Consider the following 22,984-nt stretch of genomic DNA (forward strand, 5'->3'; position numbering starts at 1 on the left):
TTGAAAGGTCAGCAAACCCATGAAATGTATAGCTCACAGACTCCTTAAAGGTTGCGGCAATGAAAACCTCATGACTGGACAGATTTTTATGATATTCCTTAATACATATTTGTCAGTTTTAGTTTTGTTTATCTCAGAAACACTACAGGCTCTGCCTGTGCTTACAATAGCTTTTTGGGCTTTGCCATGCTAACCTATGTTTTACCACCATTTCACTGTGCTTTACCACCCTTTCACTGTGCTTTACCACCCTTTCACTGTGCTTTACCACCCTTTCACTGTGCTTTACCACACTTTCACGTGCTTTACCACACTTTCACTGTGCTTTACCACCCTTTCACTGTGCTTTACCACACTTTGCCATTCTAGGGTAACATTTTATAATTAATTTGGTAAGTGGGCCAGTATGATAACATACGATATTGTATGATTTTTATAGTATAATAATATCTGAATTGTCAGTACTGAATTGTGTGGTAAGACAAATGGGGCCATATTTTCAAAGTATTTACTCGACTATTTAATTAAAGAGGTACTGTAAAACGGCTGGTATTTTATTTTTTTTTTTTTTTTTATCAAACTAAAACTAAAAAAAAATATGAACCAAATTCTCTTCAGCAATCTCATGGTGTTTATTTCTTATTTTGTAACATTAACATGTTTTTTCTCTTTTACAAAAAAATAGGAATTAAAGTATGGAGGATGCATTGAAAATAGGGCCCATAGTTTTCAGAGAAAAACAATGACACTTTTTTTGCCACCAACAGGGACAACACAACACAAGGGATAAATGGCGGGAAAGAAAAGTGGAAAAATTAAATGTGATTAGCTTACAGTGTGGAGCTCTCTGTTACCTTTCTCAGTCAAAGTTTCTTAAGCAGCTCCAGTAAAACATACTAAACCTTCATTTGTGGTAAAAAAAAACAAAAAAATACATCTTGTCTATAAAAGGGAAGTGTAGATCTGGGGGATAGCATATCTTGAAATTCTTTCCATGAAAAGGTCATAAAATATTTTGTTGAATGTTATCTTTGGATGTACTAAAAACTGCTGCTCAGTAAGAAGCTCTTTAATTTCAATTTGAAAACCAGTGTAATGGCAGCAGCACAGGAATATGAGCTATAAACATATCATATGATTAGATTTCAAATCACTGGACACAGAAATAATTATCTTCCTGCACACCTGGCACCGTGGTGGACTCTAGAAAGCACACAAGGTCACAGGGTTGTTCTACCTTGCAGGCCAGGTTGGGATCAACAACAACCTTGATGTTCTTTTGATATCAAAGATGTTTCCTGCTAATACTGAAGCTGAAGTTCCAAATTGTCTAACAGTCTGATTACATTGTCGTACTAAATTTGTGCTTTTGATAGCGTATTTTTGTATGTTCTATAAAGTCTTTTAAGTGCTTCTGTATATTTACAATTAATTAGTATTTTTTTCAGTTACGGTACTCATTAAAACAATGTTCTTTAGTTAAACTAATACTATACAGTAGAAACTAGTTCAAAGGTGATGGGGGTCTATTTGAATTATCTAAACGTTATCAAATCAAATCAAATTGTATCAAAAACCATCTTCAAGACGCTTAACAAAGAAGAAAAGCATTTAGGTACAATAAAACATTAGTATAATAAAAACAGTAAAACAAGAGAATGACAACAATAACAACGACCAGGTTGAAAGTATTAAAGACGTATTATAACAGTGAGTTTTTAATCTCCTTTTAAAAATTGCCAAAGTAGGTGTATCTCTCACTGAGCAAGGGAGAGCATTCCAGAGTTTGGGAGCCTATAACTGAATGCTCTACCACCTGTCTTTTGCTTTAAAATCCTTGGGACAGTCAGCAGCCTAGCATCCTGGAATCAGAGAGGCTGCCGAGGAACATAGGGGACTAAAAGATCCTTCAAATAAGCTGGAGCCATTTAGCGCTTTATTAGTTATGAGAAGGACCTTAAATGATCTATTACCGCCATACTAAAGTGTATAAAACTGATGCTTTTCAGAAAAAATTAACCTGGGTAAAATACACTAGTGCTGCAATAAAAACAGAATTTAGATCATTACAAAAGTGTGTCTCAAAATAAGTCACACAATTGACATCACTTATTCCTCTCAGTTTTGCTAAAACATCCAAATTATTCCTTTGGCTTCATTTCAGTGAAAAGTACTTCTGTAAATCTTAGAGGTTTTATTCTAAAGTCTGGCTTTGGCTTCTTCAGTGCCTTTTGTACTTTCAGTGCTTGTAAGTAATTGAATGTGAGCAGGGAGTGCCGCTGCCTTCTACTAACCCTGGCACTTTATGATCGATTCAGATTTCCCAAGTAATTTATAAGACTGGGACTGGAGAAAACGAGGAGCACCACTATCTACACTGCTTAGTCTGGCCTGTGAAAACCTGTATATTAATCTCAGATCAACAGAGCATGAATCCTGCAGCCAAACACTAGAGATCAACAGGGGGTTACCAATTTGAGCCAAAGTAACTGTGTCATCACTCACAGCTTTTCAGAAAAAAAAAAAAAAATACCACAGACTGAATCTTACACAGCAGGGGCCTATTAATAAGGACACTTTGCTGACAATCAAAATATAGAAAGCAGCGCCAGTTTGGGTCAATTCATATGGGAAAAAGATATTGGCTTACTTAACAAGAATATCTCCCCCATTTGAACAAGCACAAACACATGTTATACAATGATACATTATTGTAAAAGAAGACAAAGGTACAGCAGAACTGTGTTCAGGATTTTATATTTTCATTGGAAAGGTGTGATATTTCCACTTACCTGAATCAAGCTGGCTGCCGGGTTTCTTCTTTTTTCAAAATGTTTCTGTCGATGCTGCTCCTGAACCTTTAAAGCAAACCCTGAGCCCAGAATACCCTGTGTAATAAACAAAGAAAGAAAGAAAGGAAGAAAGAAAGAAAGAAAGAAAGAAAGAAAGAAAGAAATAATACACATTATAATATAGGCTGTCAAAGAGGATGTACCTTAAAACTTTACTTTTAATTACATGTCCCTTACTGTTTTATGGTGCATGCATTTTTTCTGAGTGGTTCTCTTTTCTGCGGCTCCAGTGTTAAGGTATTAACAGTTTTTATGGATGTCTTTACCTAGCTTTGAGCTTGAGCTAGAGATCCAAATGACCAGCACTTAACAGCCTCCCTCATTCCATTCAAATCATGTGACAATGTGATCTTCCAACTCTGCCAGCCATGTCTGCTCTGTGTCTCATGTGGCTGGCAGAGTTGAAAGGTCACATTCAGTACGTTTACATGACAAAACTGATTTTCTTAAAATGTCACTTTTCTATGTTTACATAATTAACGACAGTAAATCTAATTAGGATTCAACTGCATACATGGATTGATGTTTTGGAAAATGTAGGATATTCTCACATGCAAAGTACTGTAGTAGCCTATGTACGATTTGAAGACCGGACATTTCTGCAATAGAAGAAGACCAATCCAATATAGTGCTTCATCGAAGTGTCAGGTCTTAAATTAAAAGATTACTATTCTATACCTCTATTCAGATTCCCCACAATGGGCAATCAGTCTTTCCAACAGCTCATCCTGTTCTGTATTACTAGTTTCTTTTGCAGACATTTATTTAAAATTGTCACGTCATTTTAAAGCTGGAAAACATTTGCTGCTTCAGTATGGGCTATTAACAAATACATGCAGACTTTAACAAATGTATTACTTTATCCCTAACTAGACAAATGGATGCATGCAGACTGACTACAGATTATTTTTATTTTCTCTGTTTTCTAAAACCACGTGCAAGAATGAAGCTCAAAGTCAGTGTGCAGTACGCTATCGGAATAAGTTTTCCCGAAAAGTGTGTTTACCTGATACACATTTTGTTAGTTTTCAGAATTTAATTGGAAATTTCGAGGTGCTGTTTTCTAAAAACTGACTTTTGGAATATTCCGATACAATTTCCAAAAACATGACTTTTAATATTGGAATTAGTTTTTTTAAAAAAAATCGGAATTCTTATGCTCATGTAAACGCACTGATTGTCACATGATTTGAATATAATGAAGAAGGCAGTTCAATCCTGGAATTTAGGATTCTAAAGACAAGTTCAAAGCCAGAGAAGAAATACAGTAAGTCACTACTTAAAGAACATAACCCAGAACCACTCAGAACAACTCAATCAAATTAAAATAGTAAGGGTAATGTAAAATTAAATTAAAAATGACATTTTAACCTACTTACTTGTAACTTGACCTACAATGTAAACCTTTTTTTAATTTACGAAAAGACTGCCTGTCAAGGCCTGCCTATGAACCAGAATGCACTGACCTAGAGTTGTGTGCATCTCTTGGCTCATTAAACTAGAACAGGTGCAATTTGTAGAATACAAATGTGGAGGGTAGCCTTTCTTAAAACAAACAACAACAACAAAAAAAAACACATGTTTGATTACTGAAGATATTTTTGGTCCAATAAAAAACTTTTATAAATAAACAAGAAAATAAACAATAGCCACAATTATATCAGTTTGTTTTCACAACCCCCCTCCTTGTGATGACTTATTTCTGGCAACTGACTAATTATTCAGGATATCTGGTTTATTTGCCATTTTCTTTGTGCTGTCAAAGCCGTGACACAGTCATTTATCATTAATGTCTGAGTAGACACCACACTCCTCTAGGCTTCAATCAATCCATGCTGACGGGAGTTCTCAACAGAGCACAACACAGGGCATGTTTTACAGTGTGTTTCCCTTGCACACAGCCATTTAGCATTCTTTCTGGATGCTGTAGATGCTTCAATTTGAATCGCTCTGAATACTGGGGGAGGGTTTTTTCTGCAATAACAGGAGGGGGGGGGGGTGTAAGGCATTGGTTAGATAGCTTTATGTGCAGTACTGATTCAGAAGAATACACTGACTAGGTGAAATTGGTATATACATGGGGTCAAATTCCACTCACAGTTGAAATGAGATCCTATGTGTTGTTTGCTCGAGTCGGAGGTGCTTGGGTTGTGTATTTCTGCTTGCATAGCAGAGTGTTCATGAAACATTCTGTTAAGTGCATCCCATGTTGTCAGATCAGAGCGAGGACTAATGTGCTTTTATAACTAGTTTGTAGGGTTATTAGAAGATATGTTTGTCTTTGGTATATGTGCCCCTACGTTAACAAGTATGTATCCATTGTAGGGGCCTAGGGTGTAGGCTGTGTACTAGTGACTTTACATATCAAATGAAAAGCGGACTCCTTTGTAATTCTCTATACCGTGGAGTTTACCTAGCAAGTTATGCTCAACGTGCTTTAATACTATGAAGATTCCTGCTTGAATAAAAACTACTCTGCTGAAACACAATTAAAGTAAAAGACTTTGTGAAGTTTCTTACACAAAGGTAAAACACCTACACTGACAAACACGTGCATCTGTCGCGTTTACCAGCAGGAGTCAGTATTATAATATAAATAAATAAACCTGGGCATAAAAACAACAGATAAAGAAAAAAAAAGAAAATCAGCATAATCGAAGAGAGATAGATATTATTAGACTTTATTAGACTTTTGGGGCATATTTTAAAGCATTAACACCAGTTATTTTTTACTTAGCTCATATAATGCAATGTATTTTGTGCACTTAAGGTTTTGTTCATGATTTTGAAATTCATTTGGAATTTTCACCTTTTATGACATCATTTTGTAAAAATCACAAAACAGATTCTCTGCTTTCCCACACAGACATTGTTCTAATCTGTAGTGATATGAAGTGGCCTTATCTGACATCATTCTTGCTGAACAGCTGTGTGCATTGGTTCAGATACTTACAGCAGGCAGTGCAAAGAAGGAGATCCCAAGAAGGGCAAACCCTGCAGACAGCAATCTTCCCATCCACGTGTGGGGAGTCTTGTCACCATAGCCTATCGTGGTCAGTGTAATCTGAAAATGTGTTGAAGGAAAGCTGAAGAAAAATGTTCTCTACATCATGTTCTACTTTTTTGTGAGTCATGCTACTGTATAACAACTTACATTTTTTTCTGTTATTGCTTATTATTATAATTCCTGTGAGCCAAAAGGAAATAGGCTGCAGGCCGTCCTGGAAACATTTGAAGGTGTTTTAATCACTAACCTTATGAAGGAACTTGCAGAAACCCTTGTTTACTTGACTTTAGTTTCCTAGAAGTTTTACATATTTTGATTGAGTGTTTTAAAAGTTATGGATCAAAGATTAATATGCATTATACCAAGAATTAAAAATATATATATATATCTTATTTCACATGAATATAACAAGTATACTCACAAGCAAAAGCATTCCTTCACATTCTGAAGGATATCATCTCATTTTAAAGTGATATTTTTCTGTCCATGTGGAAAAAAAAGGTGGTATTCTGCTGTTTTAAATTTGAGGCTATGTCCACACTACATAACTGATCTGAGAACTGTACCGGAAAACATTCTTTAATCCAGCTCAAAGCGCCCCCACACTGAAGTACCTCTTCATGTTTAGTTGGGTTTAATGCGTACAAACAACGGGACTAAATATGACAGTATCCCACTATGCACTGTATTTTATGTTTACAACCCTGCAAATATAGAGCCCATACCCACAAAAGACATAGCGCTTCTTAGCATGGACATTATGGCTTTGTTTTTTAAAATACAGAGTTTAGATCATTAAAATAGACCCTGAAAAAAAATGTAAAACATGTGTCTCAAAATAAAAGCCACACAATTACAACATTGAACACTGAAGTTCTCTTTGAATGATTTAATCGTTCCAGATATGAATAGGTCCCTTGATTTCGGGATCTGACCATGACCCTCAACAATCCACCATTTTAAAACATAAGCCTCAAAACATTGTATACAGTGAAGATGTATTGACAGTCATTCTCAACTCTTTCAGGGACCTGGTTCTGAGTATTTGCAATGTCCATGCGTCAAACATATCAAAGAGCATTTTGGGATATTGGAGGATACACAAAAAAATGTGGTTTTGTATTACAGCGTCCACACTTCTGACAAACTGCACTACCTGATGGGATCTAATTTAGAAGCAGGCTCGAGACTCTTATTTGAGGTGGTCCGAGTATGGTTCTTGAGTACAGTATTAAACGCTCTGAAGTCTAGCTGCTAACCGTATTTAGCACTTTTAAGTTGGTTTAAAAGCAACTAATACAGTTTAAATACATAATGTGAACAGGGCCTTAAAGATTCAAACTATATAAGAAGTTTATCTATAAACACTTAATGGACATCAGTTACAGTGACAGCTTTAGTTAGTCAAAAATGTTGCTGTCCATTATTTAGTGGCATCAGTCTCTGCTGTGACTGTTTTTTTCCTCAACAACATTAGGCAGTGGCCAACTGTCTTTAATCAACCTGTATATGGCACGTAATAAAACTGAATGTAATAAATATCCACTATTAACATCTAAGTGCTGTACTCGTGGACATTTTTTGTAAAAAACAAAACAAACAAAAAAAAAACGTGGCTTACAAGTACGTGAGTGATTATGATTCCTTGGGCTGAAGCTAAAACAAAATGCTACACTTCTAATAAAACTGTGTGATCTGGCAGATTAATATTACTCGGCAGCGTTTAAATGATGCCTCCCCTCGGCACTCTTCTGCAGTAGACTTTTTTTGTTTACACTGTCAAAACCTCCCAGCAGTTATGGGTCACTGACAAATGGCCAACCAGCCCTGCCAAATAGGGGTGCATACCCTTTTACAATGCATTCCATAGTAAAAGCACAGAAAAGTGTAATGAAGCACAGTGAAAGCAAGGTAAAGCATAGATAAGCACTGTAAAGCTCAGAGAATTATGGCAAACCATGCTAAACTATGGTACATGCATACTATAACCATGAGAAAAGCATTGGAAAACTGAAAAATTACTGTGCACATTTACCCCGGTTAACTTTTACAAGGTATGCAGATGGAAATCTCCACTGAATGTATATGCACATATTGACTGGACAAAATAATAGAAGTGCAAATAATGTACTTTATTCTGCGCATTTGGTGTTAATGGGCTGTTCCTCCCAAGACAATTTGTTTCGCAAATTATATGCCTGGGAGCAAGTAAAGTAAAGCAAGTAAAAAAAAAAAAAAAAAAAAAAAAAAAAAGCATGTTCTCATTCCAACAGTGCTGAGCAGTGTTGGTTCTGGAAAACCAAACTTTCAAAACTATTTGAAATGGCCTGCTGCTAATTTCCTCTGTGTGGCAGGTCTGTTCTATGTCAATAAAAAGAAGGCACAGGAACGCCCCAACAGGGCCTCCCACAATCCTCCTATGCATGTTGCAGGCAGCAAGAGGCCTACTGCTTTCGGCCCAGATTGGACAGACTTGGACAATCTGATATTATAGCAAAATCGTCCACCTTCCTGCTCTGGAGTGTGTTTCGCTTGTTCTGGTGTACAGTCTGGTCTGCTCAATGAGCAGTTCCAAAAACATGTTCCTGTTCCACAAAGTCTGTTTGTCTAACAAAATTCCGTCAATGGCCTGTGCTGCTGCAGTTCAGGAAGAGTTGTAGATTGTGGTTTCCACAACATGACCGCCTGTTCAAGAAACCTTTCACACAGTCCATGTTTTTAAAGCAACGCTATTACAGTAGTAAAGCCTGTATTTTTGGTTACTTGGACTAAGCATTCAGCTGCTCTAAAGTGTCAGCAAACATCGCAATGTATTTATATTTTTCAAAACAGGTTGATGAATGAGGCGCCTTGAATAATCAGCCACTTATCTTAAACTATGACCATTTTAAAATGGACAGTTAATTCTGCTTTCACTCTATATGGATATGGATATTTTATATCATGACAGGGTACTTTTAAACCTGACAGATTTTGGAGAGATATTTTTATATTTTAAACATTTAAAAACTGACTTGGCCCGAGAGGCACCAATATAAAACAGTCATGTAAATGTTTGCAGACCTGTCTGATGTCTAGAATAATGTTTTCTTGTTTCCAAGGGGATATAATAAAGCAGGGATTATGAAGTTCAGATGATCTATGGAAAATGAATACAGCACTAACTGTCTGTGTAAATGTTTAGAAAGTACAAGTATCTGCCCTGTTGATGGGTAAACAAAAGTCCTGTATTACAATGAGAAATACAGCAGCTTGTTTATTTTGCAGAATTCACTTACTGTGCCCCACCACAGAGCGTCTGCGTAGGTAGAAAACTGGGAGTTGACATCTTTTTCCACAAGGTAGACGAGAAATGATGAAAATATGAGAACTAGAAATCCAATATACCAAGCTGTGACTAGCTCCTGCAAAGAGAGAAAATGTGTGTGACCAAATATGTATAAGTTTCTAGCAGTCCTACACCCGTGTATACAGGAAAACATTACTCAAGGTCATACTGGTAATATTTCCAGCAGCTTGACTTATTTAAATTAGATTTTGGGATCAACTCCCCCCTCCCATTTTATGTCATTATATTATATAATATGTATGTAATTTACAACATGCAAATAAAAATTGGAAATTAAAAAATGGTATGACACCTTAAACTCGAGGAGCAACAATGAATACTGTCATTATGCTTGAAGGCAATATCAAATTTGCTCAAAAAGTGAAATTGAAATGTACTGTACATAAGCATGTTACAGACAAAGTCTTCATTTTTTACTATATTATAGAAACCTGTTGTAGGTAAGTGTCACAAACACAACTGGAGTTGGTGACGTCAGACCAGAAACAGGAAATAAACAACAAGAGAGATGGAGTTTGGTAGAGCTGAGCGAATGGTTTTGCCCAGCATTTAATGAGAGAACAGAACAGTAAATAAAAAGGTTGTAGAAACAAAAATACAGGACGCGGCACTCGTCGCCAAAACAAAAAGACAAACAAAACGAACTATACAAACAAGCACGGTGAGCTTCTATTTTACTTATTCACTACGTTATTACCTCCATCTCCAATCCCGCTCTCCACTCACCGAGCACACAACCCCGAGTGGGTGAAAACATGCTGCTTTTATGCAGCTGTACTGAGACTCGACTGCATCATTCAATTGGAGTCGTGAATTAATAAAGTGCAATTCCCCGTGCTCACATATTATTACTTTTTACTTGCAGGTGAAGTGCTGTGCAACCCTTGTGCCTAAATACAAATATACACTTTAAACACTCGTGTTACACAGACCCGTTTATATCCCGTGTACCAATGACTATACACCAACATTAACACACAACATATAACAGAAAATACACACAGGGGTGGGCACGTTGCCACAGTAAGTCATCAATGTTAATGCATCCGACAGGACATCTGGTCCCATATTTTCCACTGTGGGCAAATTGTAGGCAAACTGCCCACTACAGAGTAAATGCATGACATCTGCAGTTTGCCTGCAGTGGTAAATAGAGCGCTTGATATATAAATTGCTTGAAATATTAATTCTCCTCCATTAAAATGAAGTGCATCAGCACTTCACGGCGTACTGGTCAGGGGTTGGCGACCCTGTCAGGTCCAGAGCTTACTGCACTTGACTGCAGAGGAGCTGCACTCTAAAACAAAGCACTCAATTCATCTTGAGCCCTTGTTTAATATATCACCGGACCACACAGAACTGAGGATGGCATCCAACTCTTTTTAACACAGAGTCTATAAAACCCAGGTAAGACTATACAGGGTACTTAACCTTTCAAAAGACTAATACACAATATGAAAGGATTTAAAATGTTGCTTTCATTAGCTGCTTGGATCAACTTTATCAAATAAAAGGGACTTAAGTGTGAAACTATTAAACACCTTGTTACCAAACAGTAAAATCACAAAGATAATCTAGACCCAGAGAGTCAATCAGTTGTATGGCTTGGTGGGTTTCACTGAAAAGTGTCTATTAAACAGGGAAATGCTGTTGTGCGTAAATTGCTGTTACAGTTTTGGACTAAATTAATGTTGCAGTGGAAGAGTTATTCCTAAAACATGATCCTCTTAACTGCATGAACCTACCTTGCTGTGTGCGTAAACAACAGAGCCCAGGAGTTTCCAGGTCCCCCCTCTCCTGTCCATACGCACCATGCGTAGGATCTGCAGGAAACGAAGGCTCCTCAGTGCTGATGTCGCAAAAATGTTGCCCTGACTCCCAGCAGAGACCACAGCCACTGAGGCAATGAGAACAATGATATCTAGGAGACACAAAGAGGAGTGATGGGATGCATCCAGAATCGACCAGCCTAGTGGATAGGAGTGGACTGCTGGAGTGCTTGAGTAGAGTGCAAGGGGCCTTGAAGAGAATCCTGTTTCTTTTTTTATATGACCATTTCTGTAGACACCTTGCTGATTTTACTGAAACGAAGCTCTGGAACTGAAAAAACGTGCTGCTTGAGATTGAGTTTTAATCTTTCTTTTCTTTCAGTTGCCTAGCTTTCAATTCCCATACATTCACTGTTGGCTTTAGACTGCTATAAATTCCAAAGGTGGTCCAGTGGTTAAAGAACCAGACTTATAACCAGGAGGTCACTGGTTCAAATCCCAGCTCAGTCACTGACTTGTTGTGTGACCCTGAGCAAGTCACTTACTCTCCTTGTGCTGTGTTTGTTGGTGAGTAGTTGTAAGTGACTCTGCAGCTGATGCATAGTTCACACACCTTAGTTTTGTATATTATAAAGTGCTTTGTGGTGGTGGTCCACTATGAAAGACGCTATATAAAAATTACTATCATTTAGTTGAAAAAACTGGGGTATCGTTATAGCAGAAGCCGGTAGCACTTTAATAACCTGGTAATAACCAATGTTTCTTGCTCTTACATGGTACGTGTTAGAATAAGTGTGTAATTAAATGGAGATGGTCTGTTATCATGGGATTATATCAGGGAACACAATGTTGTTTACAAGGCTATTTCCATGTAATACAGTAATTTCTGTATAAGAGCAGTTATTACAATGTAATTACATGGTTATTCAGGTGATACCCAGAAGTTTTACAATGGTGTTTTAAAATACACTAAGGTGTTTTAAAGTGAAGTAGTTATCATGTACAGAATGTGGAGTTCCTTTGTCAGGTCAACCTGTATCTGCAGTGACAACTTTAGCAGTTCCTTTATCGACCATACACCATCTCTCCGTGACAAGATGCAGACTGACCGTCTGTGAAGAGCTTTATGAAGGAGCGGGGCTTTTTATACTGTAGAACTGAGATAAGACAACTGTTGATACTAGCAATGTGACAGCCACATAGATTAAATAATACCAGTACTGTAAATGTTGCGTTCTGATTTCACTGCAGTTTATTAATGCTACTTGTTTGGCTGTTTAAAAATTTAAAGCAATGGGTAGCAATTGCAACACTTAGTTAAGTATGGAATCCAGGAATAGATGCATCATTCTGTAAACAAAATCAGGACTTCCCAGTTAAAAACCGCAAACGTCTGTTCCGAATTTCAACTTGGAAGCATTGGGCAGGGCAGTCATGTACCTAGTGTGCTGAGCTGCTACTGTGCCACACATATAGCCAAAAAAAGCTCACCATTCTGATCTATGCAGAGACGCACAATGTCAACGAGTAATCAACTACATTATCAAATTCGTAAAGAGTACAGTAAGTGATTTACATAACAGACTCTGATGTGAAATAGCATGATGGCATTTTTAATTTCTTTGGAATCGTAGTGTGCCTCTGAATGTAGCTGTGTATCATACATGCCTCTAGGTAATTGCTGCTTTTGATGTGTTGCTATAGCATTTCCATTCCACAGAATCCAATCTCTCTGCACTAGCACCAAGCAGGTTGTGATAAATCAGCACCTGCTGTATTACGTTTCTGCCAAACTGTCTGCAGAAAATTCTTTGGTCACATGGATTTATTTGATCCTGCCGATGAAAAATGCCACTCCATCCTAAAGAAAAACAACTCTGCAATATCTTCTTCTGAGGCACATGTATGAGCTCTTACTGTAACAAGAATCACAACTAATCTATGATTCTACTAGGAACTGATGGTATGAGTTCTGTTCTCCTGAGGAGTGACTTTTCAAGGCAGAGCGGTTCTCATAATACAGTGAAAGTAATACAGAGTAAAGCACATAGAAAGACTGTGATGATCTGTTTGACCCAGCCTCAGTAAATACAAGCATTACAGCACTTCATCAGCTGCTTTCCCATTCATAAGAAATTGATCTGGAGAGATGTTCAATCGTTCTGACCTGTTTCGATATTATGTTATTGATAGAGACATGAATAATGCATTATTTACTGCGACAGCCTGTTCTACATTTACAACCAGATGTGTCTTGTGTGGTTCTGGGCTCTAGTGTACAGGATACTTTCATATATATGATCTACATGTTCCTATTTTTTTATTTATAACCTGTTTACTATCCTATTAGTCTGTCACATGAATAAAGCTTTAGATCCTGAAATCTATATGATTCTATGTTTAAATAATGATTTGCTATGCTTACCAACAAAGGGTAAGTAAGTCAGGAAAGCATATCAATGTTGTACAGGCCTCAATGCACACTGCTCCACCTACATGTACAGGCTTGAGTGCACTGCACAATGCTACCCCACCTCACATCCTTACAATCAGCAACTAAAAGCACCTCCAGAACCTTGGAAATGATGAGATCAGGTCGACGATGTTTAGAATCTAATTTGAACCCATTATCCATCTTACTGCTGTACACATTTCACATGTATTTGGGGATGATGTAATATTAATCAACCTTTTAAACTTGTTATACGGTATATATAGGAATGCTTTAATAATTTTACATTGGCCTACATTTAAAAGGGATCACTGATGGTATTTTGAAGCCTAAAATCAACACAGGTGCAAGCTTGGCAAGCTCTAGCTTTTGTACGCCTGTCTGATTTTTTGTGCCATAGTAAGTAAGTAATCAGTGTCTTGTAGGGAATGTGACTAAGGCAGACCCTGAGCCTTTGGAGACTACAGGCTAATGTAAATCAATCAAAAGCTTAGGAACAATGTGAGTTTAGGGCCAAAGAATCATTTATGTGACACTCACAGATTTAAAAGACAAGAATCAAGGCTTAATAATGTACTTACCTATGACACAAAATGGTTTTCTTGTAAAGCGAAGCCGGCCCTGCCATCCCCTGTACCGGCAGCAGCAGCCTGCTGACCAGATCCTGATGATGTACTCCAAGCCGAACACCACGATCATGACGAATTCCTACAATTAGAAAGAAAAGACATGTCACTTCTTTTACAGCCAGAGCTCGGTTACACTTGCCCTAAGCACTTTTTTTTTGTTTTAAGAGTGGGTCGTAAACACTCATTGAAATTCTTTCATAAACACTTTCCAACCAAATAGGGCAAAATGATTTTAGGAAGCTGTGCTAAGAGGAAAAGCAGCCCTCACAGGCCCCAAGTGAACACAGTTCAAAATAGTTAGGCCTATTTTCACGGGTAGTTAACATCGCTGATGCCTTATTACTGAGTCTTACTCACAGCAGAAACCATGACAGATGTGTGTGCAAGTTATTACTGTCTGGTTTTCCAATCAAACCGAAAAGTCTGTGTTGCTTTTTTCAAGGCAGCTCCAAAAACAGAAAAAAACTATCCTCTACAGCAGTGGTGTAGTCCTAAATCCAAAAGTATCGGAACTCCAACAAAATATACATTTCTTAAACAAAAATGATACAATAACCGGTTTTCTCCCCAATTTGGAATGCATAATTTTTTATTTATTTTTTATCCTGTTTCATCGCTGCATCGGATCATCGCTGTTAAAAGCTTGACTTCCTATTAAAGTCAAGTTGGGATTAGAATTGGCATTCTCTTGTCTCCATCTTATTAACTACTATAATCTTTCATATAGGCTGCTTTTGGCTTGATTACAAAGAAATGAATGAGGCCCAGAGAATTGAAGTCGAGTCACTCAAGCCAAAAACATTTGCAAAATTAAAGCCTTGCAGTAATATCCACCAAACGTCTGTGTCTTCTGTGCATAATTTGTTTCTCATGCAATTGTGAAAGACAGCGGGCAGTTTCAGCTATGGAAAATGGCACAGTGTCAATCAGTATTGATTCCCCTCAGTTTGTAGTTATTTATTTTCGAAAGAGACATTTCAACAGAAATAAAAAAGCAGCTTATTTTAACTTGAAAAATATCTTTAAATATAAAGACTATTATTATTATTATTTTCAATATTTGGGCCTCAGTAAACTAACTTGTGTTAGTGCTGATCACCCGCGTCCATTGACTTCTATGTGTCTGCAGGACACATACTGTAGGGCACCCTAGCCTAATACAGTTCATTTGTACCTGTAGGGGCCCTGCTGATCTGCACTGCACACGATTAATAACACAATTCTGATTTGCTGTTCCTTCTGAGTGCATGCCATAGCTTGCTGTTCAATTATATTGAGCAATGACAGGTGTCATTAGATCAGTGCCACAATTAATTTTTTTGAGCAAAAAGGAATCTGAACATTGATTTTTTACTAATGATGTGCTAAACTATCTTCCCAACTGTGCTGCTATGCACCCCCAGTGGGACTAAAGTGCATTCTTGCAGCACTATAAAGTACAGAAAATCTATTTCCCCTCATTGTTTTATAATTGGGAAGGGATTTGATTAACAGAGAATTCCAATTATGACACAATCAAAATTTCCATTCTAGTTTCTTTAATGGCTCTTTATATTGGTAGTATAATACTGTGTTTTGTGTGGGAGTTGGGAGGTCTGGGGAGTACTGTACCAGCGAATCAGGTGTGTGTATTGGTTGTTAAGGGGCAGGACAATGCTGTTGTGGCAGTTAGATCTAAGAGTGTGACGTAGATGTTTTTCTGCACCAATTGCAGCTTGACTTCTGTCAATACATCCTACTTCATTATTTTTTTCTCCCTATAACTTGCATGTTTCTAATTTCTCTGAAAGAAAAACTGAAACTAAATATTCTCATAGATAGTAAGCACATTGCTTTTATTTGTACAGGATTGAGTACGGGAATTACATGAACTAGAAACAATAAGAACTTCAGAAGGACTGCTGTTCTAGATGTAGTTTATCTTGGATTTTCTTTCAGAACTGTACTACCATAAAATAAAATGTGCTTACTATGTGTGTGTACATTAGTTTGTAATTTACGTGCTAGATTGAGGCTCCCTCCTCTTAGGGGGCGTTACATGTACATAGTCAGTGTTGCACATTTATTAGTTTACTGTGTGTGTTTTTTTTAATAAGGGGGAGAAAAAAAAATACCTTAATGTTTCTTTATTGATCGCGGCGTTTATTCGAGGGCAGCGCCAAATTAAAGTAATACGATATATAAGCAAATAAGGAACCATTCTCAGAGCATAGGAAAAACCTATTTATGTTAAATTATGGATTCAGGTGTTCTGGTAACCTGAGAAGGACCGGGTGATTTATAATAATGCCAAACCCCCAATAAATCCAACAGGAACACAAATCACACCTTATATAATGAGCAATAGCCCAAAACCCCTTACTAACCATGTCAGATCTGGAACACTTTATAATCGATGACCGAACACAGTTTATAAATGGTCTGTTCAGTCTGTCAGGTAGTTTTTACAGGTCTCAATCTGGTAAAAGAAGCTGTGAGGTGTGTGCTCGGTAATTTAGAGAACAGTTCATTTAAACACCACATGTCCTTTTGGTAAATTTTTTTCTAGGTCCGCGCTTTGTTTTCACTGGCTGTGGGCCATTGTAAAGTATCTGGTGCCATTTTTAACAAAAAGAAGTTAAAAAAAAAAAAAAAAAAACTGCTGACAACATAAATGGGGAAACCCCCAAAGTCATGCAGCATTGAAAAGAGCTCCGTTTTCACAGTTCTAGTTAGGTGATACTATATTGTTTTCCTCACAACGAGACATGGGCCTCCATGCTATGTTTGCAACAATATCACCCTCCTTTTTTCAAGGTTGGTGTGGATTTCCAATTGCGCGTGGGGCTGGGTTAATGGGGACAATTGGGGTTCTAGTATTCCAATTTCGTTTTTCCTTATGTTAACTGTCTAAAATCACATATGCACATATTGCTTTAATATTATATATTAAAATGCACCCAGACAGTTAATCTGGGCATGGTCTGTAAACTTACAAATTCCTGAAAGAGCTTTTCTGTTTGTGTAAGTGTTCTTGACAGTCCCGTTTCCTGTCATCTCACTGACGGGACAGAATCTGCAACGGCAGTGCATTACACAATGCTGGCCATTGCATAGCAACATCCCACGTGTTTTGAGAATACTGTACAAAGGGGGTGCGTTGAGAAGTTGACAGAATGTCGAAATCGTTCTAAACAACAGGTGCAAAACATCTCTTACATAAAGCAATACTCATCTTAAAAGAGTAAATCATGCATTTTAAAAAATAGGCTCATTTTCAGCTTACCAGAATGAGAAGACAACGGGAGGCGAGCTCTTGGTATTCTGGGATAGTGGAAAAGACAGACAGAACCAAGCAGCCAAAGACCAGAATAAAACTGCAAAAGAAAATGCAGTTTTAAGAGTTAGTTAAAGTACTCTTGAGCTCAACATTTCAATACAGTGTATTACCAAAACCCTTACAACTATCCCAATGCAGAGTTTAGATATCAAAACTACACAAAAACCATTGAATTGTATTTTTTTATGTCATTGTTTTCCATATTAAGCCATTTAATATTACTGGCATCAAATGCATTAACATGAAGCAACCATGGAATAGTGATTTGATGGCCTAAATCGCTTTAGTGGTCTTTGTGCATTTGGTATGACTTTCAGATCTCTACCTATTTTTCAATAAAGCTATAAAGAATGTCATCAGCTGAAAATATAATGTCAGTTGTCCGTTTCTCAAAAATCAGGCTGAATGCACATAGATCGTCTGAGTTCCCTTTTATTTTATTTGCACAGTCGTTGTACATTTCTCAAGATTCAGTTTAAATATACAGCTATGGCCAAACATCACCCTATATGATTAACACATTTTGCTTCATAAAGTTGAATGAAACCTGCTGAATACTATTACGTTAACATATTTGAATTTTATACTTTACAAAAAACTGACACAAATTTAAAAAAATGTGACATAAAAATCTAACATGAAATACTGTATTACTGCTTACTGCAGACACTCATGATATCATTTTGTAGTATTTTTGATTAAGTGATGTTTAATAAAATATCTAAATTATGTTCATATATATATATTTTTAAAGTCAATACTAAAATTTTAGGTGATGCCAAACTTTTGGCCATAGCAGCATATAACAATACAATATTGTTTTACTGCTGTTTTGTAATTGTTTTGGGGGGATCCCAGAACAAATATACTATAAAAAGTTAACTTTATTACCTTTTCATCTTTTTATTTCTACTGATAAACATACAATCGACAACCACTGAACTGATCCGCAAAAGCTATTGAGTACCCTTTATATGCTAAACAAGTTAACCAAAGCGACTTCAATTTAAAAAAATAACCAGTAAGAGACAGATTGCTCTCAAGTCCAGATGAATCACATTGAGATTTTCAAGGCTATGCTAGCCTAGGTTCATGACATACCTATTTCCTGATGTTTTGCATTACATGTTAAGAGCTTCCTCAAAGACGGCTTTCATAAAACACACACGATCCCCTTCCAACTAACACAATTATCCCAACAGAAAACTGCTGTTGACTGTATCACTGCAGTGACCTTGAACTTTGACTCAGGGCAGGGCAGGCTGGAATTAAACAAAGCAGCAGACCTTTCTGAGCAGCTATAGCTTGGGGGTGTACCTCGTCCAGTCCGGTGAACTATTGAGGCTTTTTATAAAATAATTCTACTCTAATTTGTAACTAAAGAAAACAACTCAGACAGAATTAACATTTCCTGTAACTCTGTGTGAGCTGAACAATGGGTCATGATGACTCACCTGCCACATAAACAATCTGTAATCTAAGGAAAGTAATAATTCAACTGCAAACTGACTCAGTCGTGCACCTTGAATGTACCTCTATAGGTTTCCTTGTGTTGAATTACTTGTTATAAGATGAAACTTTCCTAAACAAAGATTGGGATAGATACATTTTGTCCAATGTCTTCATCTGTGTTGAAGGCATTAGCCTCCGCGTTGAAGGGATTAGACAAAACTTGGACTTGATTGACTTAGTTTTTTTGTAGTTCTCTCTCAAAATGAAAGAAGGTGTGTATACTCATTTGCAGCCTGTCATCTACACATCTTGGTTACAGCTACACAAAAATAAAAACAAGTTATAGTGTTACAAGTTATTTTCTGACTGTGTATTGTACAAATTAGCAGTTATCACAACACTGTCTTTGTTTAGTTAATATTTGTGAGTTTCTGTTCGAAACAAGAAATGAGTGCTGTTTAAAGCCAGCTGTCTGCACCACATATTCCAAACCGTATCCCTGGCGGAACCTTATATAATTAGTGTCCTCGCTTGGTTTCTGACTCAAACACAGCGTTTTCTGAATTTGAAATCTTAAGCTTTGCAGCTTGCCTATTTGATTTGCTGAACAAACAGATGGTTGATTCTCTCATGCTTTACAGACAGTAAAACATTAGCCTTAGGTGGTAAGCTGCAGCAGAACTGTTCAGCCTTAGCTCCTGTGCAACTTTAAACCTAAAAATAGTGTAACCTGTCAGTTCAGCGAGCCTCCTTTGTATACATCTGCACTAGTCTAAAAGCATGTACTTATCATAGTGCAGTCAAAGAACCTACCCACACAATGTAAATGGAATTGTGTTCCTTAATATGATCCTGTGTAAAAAGCCGAGAGCTGAGCCAAAAGCATCTGCACACACAATTTACACTTTTCACTCTTTTGAAAGAGGACACAGTATGATAGATAAAGGAAAAAATAGTGGGGTTTTATTCTTATATTATACCTGGTTGAAACGTAGTACAGAATTGATCATATTCCAAATCCCACGGGCAAACATTTAGTCCTCTGACCGGACAGATGGAATGATTGAAGTTATTATCGGTACTATGAGGCTGCTCTGTGAGACATTCTTCAAGACAATGCACTCATAGATTGGCTAATTATTTTACCCCTGCTTTTCTCCCACAACAGATCAAGAGAAATTGAAGTCAATAGGAATCCTCCAGCCTCCACCAAGCAAATCATATCTTTACACTCAGAAGCTCACAGTGGATGCTGGCGAGCTTGAGCTCACAGGGTGTCTGGCAAGTAGTGTGGTGAGGTGACTCAGTCCGACAGTTTTGCCTCCCTAAATAGTGGAAGCTACAGAACCAATGAGACACTCTCCCTGAAGAATCTCAGCAAAGAATCACTGTCACTAGGTGAGTTACTAAGTTAACCCTTTCCAGTCCTATGTCGGACCCTGTCCTACATCATCAAAAAGACGTAAAGAACAGGTCTCTAATCGTTTTTTCTCTGGAAAAAGCAGAGAAAACATTTCAATGACCGAGTGAGATCAACAGGAGCCGAATGAAACCGGAAAAAAGGGCGTATCTCATAGCCCCATACACCACAGAGATAACACAGACATAATAAAGGAGGTAGCTGCTTCTGCATCCAGCACTCAAAGAATATCACAGACATTTGCAGAGCTTTTTGGAGATGTTATAGTAATAAAACAATGACTTGGATCGCACTATTGAGACGTTTGGAGGAGTGATCTGGAGAGGATTTATCAGTATGCATGTCTATAAAGATGTATGTGGAAAATACAACGAACAAGGGGTGGAGCTTGGCTGAAGATACCTGAGTGTCCTTTTGTGATTCAATGCCTTTTAAACCTGTTTTACTCTGAAAAATTATATATATTTTAAAACGTGTGTGTAAAATAAACAGTGCTTGTAAAACTAAATTGGACCTGACGCGCCTGACATGCGCTGAATAAATGGTCTGCAAAGGGTTAAAGTTAAAAGTTAAAAGGTAAAAACAAAAGGCATTTTTAAAGCTTATCTTCAAACTTTGGTCTTTACGAAAGTTGTGAAAACCTAATAACACTTGTAAAATGAAGAATCTAACCTTAACAAATCTTAAATCCTAATTAACAGTAATTTTTATAGAAGCCTTTTCCTCGTGGTTGCTACCATATGTTTTTAATCAGAAGTAATCTGTTGTTCTAAAGATGCTGAGCGGTGGTAATGAGGGTGAAACTGTATAATATTTCCATTTACTGTACAGGTATATTAAAGAGTCGCATCCGGTAGGTTGTGGGGGGGGGGGAGGAAGCTGACTGACACAGGCCAACACCTTTAGGGCTAAGCAGCCAGTAACTTAACCAATCATAGCAGTAACCAATCATAATGCTTGGTTTTGTGGTTTACTTTTTTTTTCTCCTGCTCAGGTTATCTTGTTGATGAGAAATAAACTGAACAAGATACAGCATAGGATTTGGAGGATGGAAGAGGTGTTCTGTGGTAAAATGTGTTTGTTACTTCCTGTTTATAAGCAGTTGAAATAATGCATAGTAAATATCAATGCAAGGATAGATAAGAATGACCCCTTATCTCCTTGTAGTGAGAGCTAACCTTGCGCTTGGCACTCAGTTTCAGAACGTTAACGTTATTCCTTTTAATTTTGCGTTGGCCAACAGAGACCCCGTCAAAATTTTCTACGAGATGTGCCATCAGAAAATGCGTTGTCACACGGTGGATTAATAAAAGGAATTTGCATTTGGTTAGTATCGGAATTGGTTTAGAAGTTAGTCCAATACCAACCAAAACCATATCTTGGAAACGAAAAAGAGGACGATTCCGTGAAAGAACAATATTCTTTCTGGCATACACTAGTGTTTATCCTAACGCGGATTACCTTATCACCAAGCACCATTGACTATGAAAAAAAAAAGGACAGATGTCCAATATTTTCAACTGAGGTTCACATTTGACTTGTGCTATGTTCCTATCTTCAGTCTTCCTCCTGTAACCAAAACCATCCTCTGACAAACGTCGCACTGCGTGAACATAAAAGGACTCTGTGCAATTTATACGACCTATATATAGCAATTAACGGAAATAATACGAGTATCAATAAAGGAAATCAAATATTACTTATATATATATCTGTTTATGTGTCTTTATGTGTATATATACACATAAAGGGTAGTTTATACAGAGGGAGTCCTCCAATCCCACCACTAAGCCTACATATAATAAGAATAGTAATCTTTACATTTCTAGCATCTTTAAGAAAAAAACTAATTGAGTTTGAAAGATGTTTTGGAAAGCTAAACAAATGTTTGTGAAGTTACAGGCACTTCATTGACTTTCCTTCTTATTCTGTTATCAGAAAGTATGAAAAATGGTTTACAGCCAGCTCTGTGCCATGGTAAAATGTTCAACCTGCAAGTTACATAAATGAACTCATAATGCTTACTGCTGCAGATTCCAACTGGAGTTGTGTTGGCCACCTGCCTTTGTTTTGGAGCCTATTGTTTATTTTTGGCCTGCAGGGATACAGAAAGAAATAGGCTGGAATGGAAAAAATTAAATAGTACTAGGGGCAACAAGATGAAGATCAGGATCAAAACAGAGAGCTATAGGGAGAAGTGAACCAAGAAACCCCCAATATCCCAATATTATATATATATATATATATATATATATATATATATATATATATATATATATATATATATATATATATATAATTATAAATTAATTTTTAATGTTTTCATTGTCTTGCAATTTCACATTTAAATTGAATAAAAGTCCTCTATGTCACTGGTGGGCATAGTTGGCACATCCAATCCTGGCCTTTGTTCCAACCCTTTTCTAAATGATATATTTGAACCAATTGAACTCCCATCCAAGGAAACATTTTACCTGCATTATATTCATTATATTGTTAAACTAACATAAAGGAGCACAACATTTCTGTAATGCACAAGAACGACAATATTGCACACTAGAGGTCACTCTTGTAAGCTGTCATCAGATTCTCGCCTACTGCTAATCTTTTTGCATTGACTGATGAGGTTAGTACAGGACCCAAGATTTGTCTGTCTTTCTCCAGATGTTTGGCAGCGGCTACAGATTTGTGTGTATACTAGCGTGTAAGGCTACTAACCCCTTCATCCTTTGTTT

The 22,984-nt window shown here is 37.1% G+C and overlaps 1 protein-coding gene across 2 annotated transcripts in view; it reads right to left on the bottom strand.

Moving 5' to 3' along the window:
• Window positions 1-22,984, bottom strand: part of LOC121315730 (potassium voltage-gated channel subfamily KQT member 5-like) — a 241,364-nt gene that overhangs the window by 63,120 nt on the left and 155,260 nt on the right. For both annotated transcript variants that reach the window (XM_041250085.1, XM_041250084.1), the window contains exons 3-8: window positions 17,324-17,414; window positions 14,011-14,137; window positions 10,954-11,129; window positions 9,138-9,263; window positions 5,806-5,916; window positions 2,793-2,888 (exon numbers count right to left, since the gene is read on the bottom strand). In XM_041250085.1, the coding sequence (XP_041106019.1) occupies window positions 2,793-2,888; window positions 5,806-5,916; window positions 9,138-9,263; window positions 10,954-11,129; window positions 14,011-14,137; window positions 17,324-17,414 (727 nt within the window). The remainder of the gene's footprint in view (window positions 1-2,792; window positions 2,889-5,805; window positions 5,917-9,137; window positions 9,264-10,953; window positions 11,130-14,010; window positions 14,138-17,323; window positions 17,415-22,984) is intronic.

This window comes from Polyodon spathula, chromosome 5 (genome assembly GCF_017654505.1).
Source record: "Polyodon spathula isolate WHYD16114869_AA chromosome 5, ASM1765450v1, whole genome shotgun sequence".
Lineage (NCBI taxonomy): Eukaryota > Metazoa > Chordata > Actinopteri > Acipenseriformes > Polyodontidae > Polyodon > Polyodon spathula.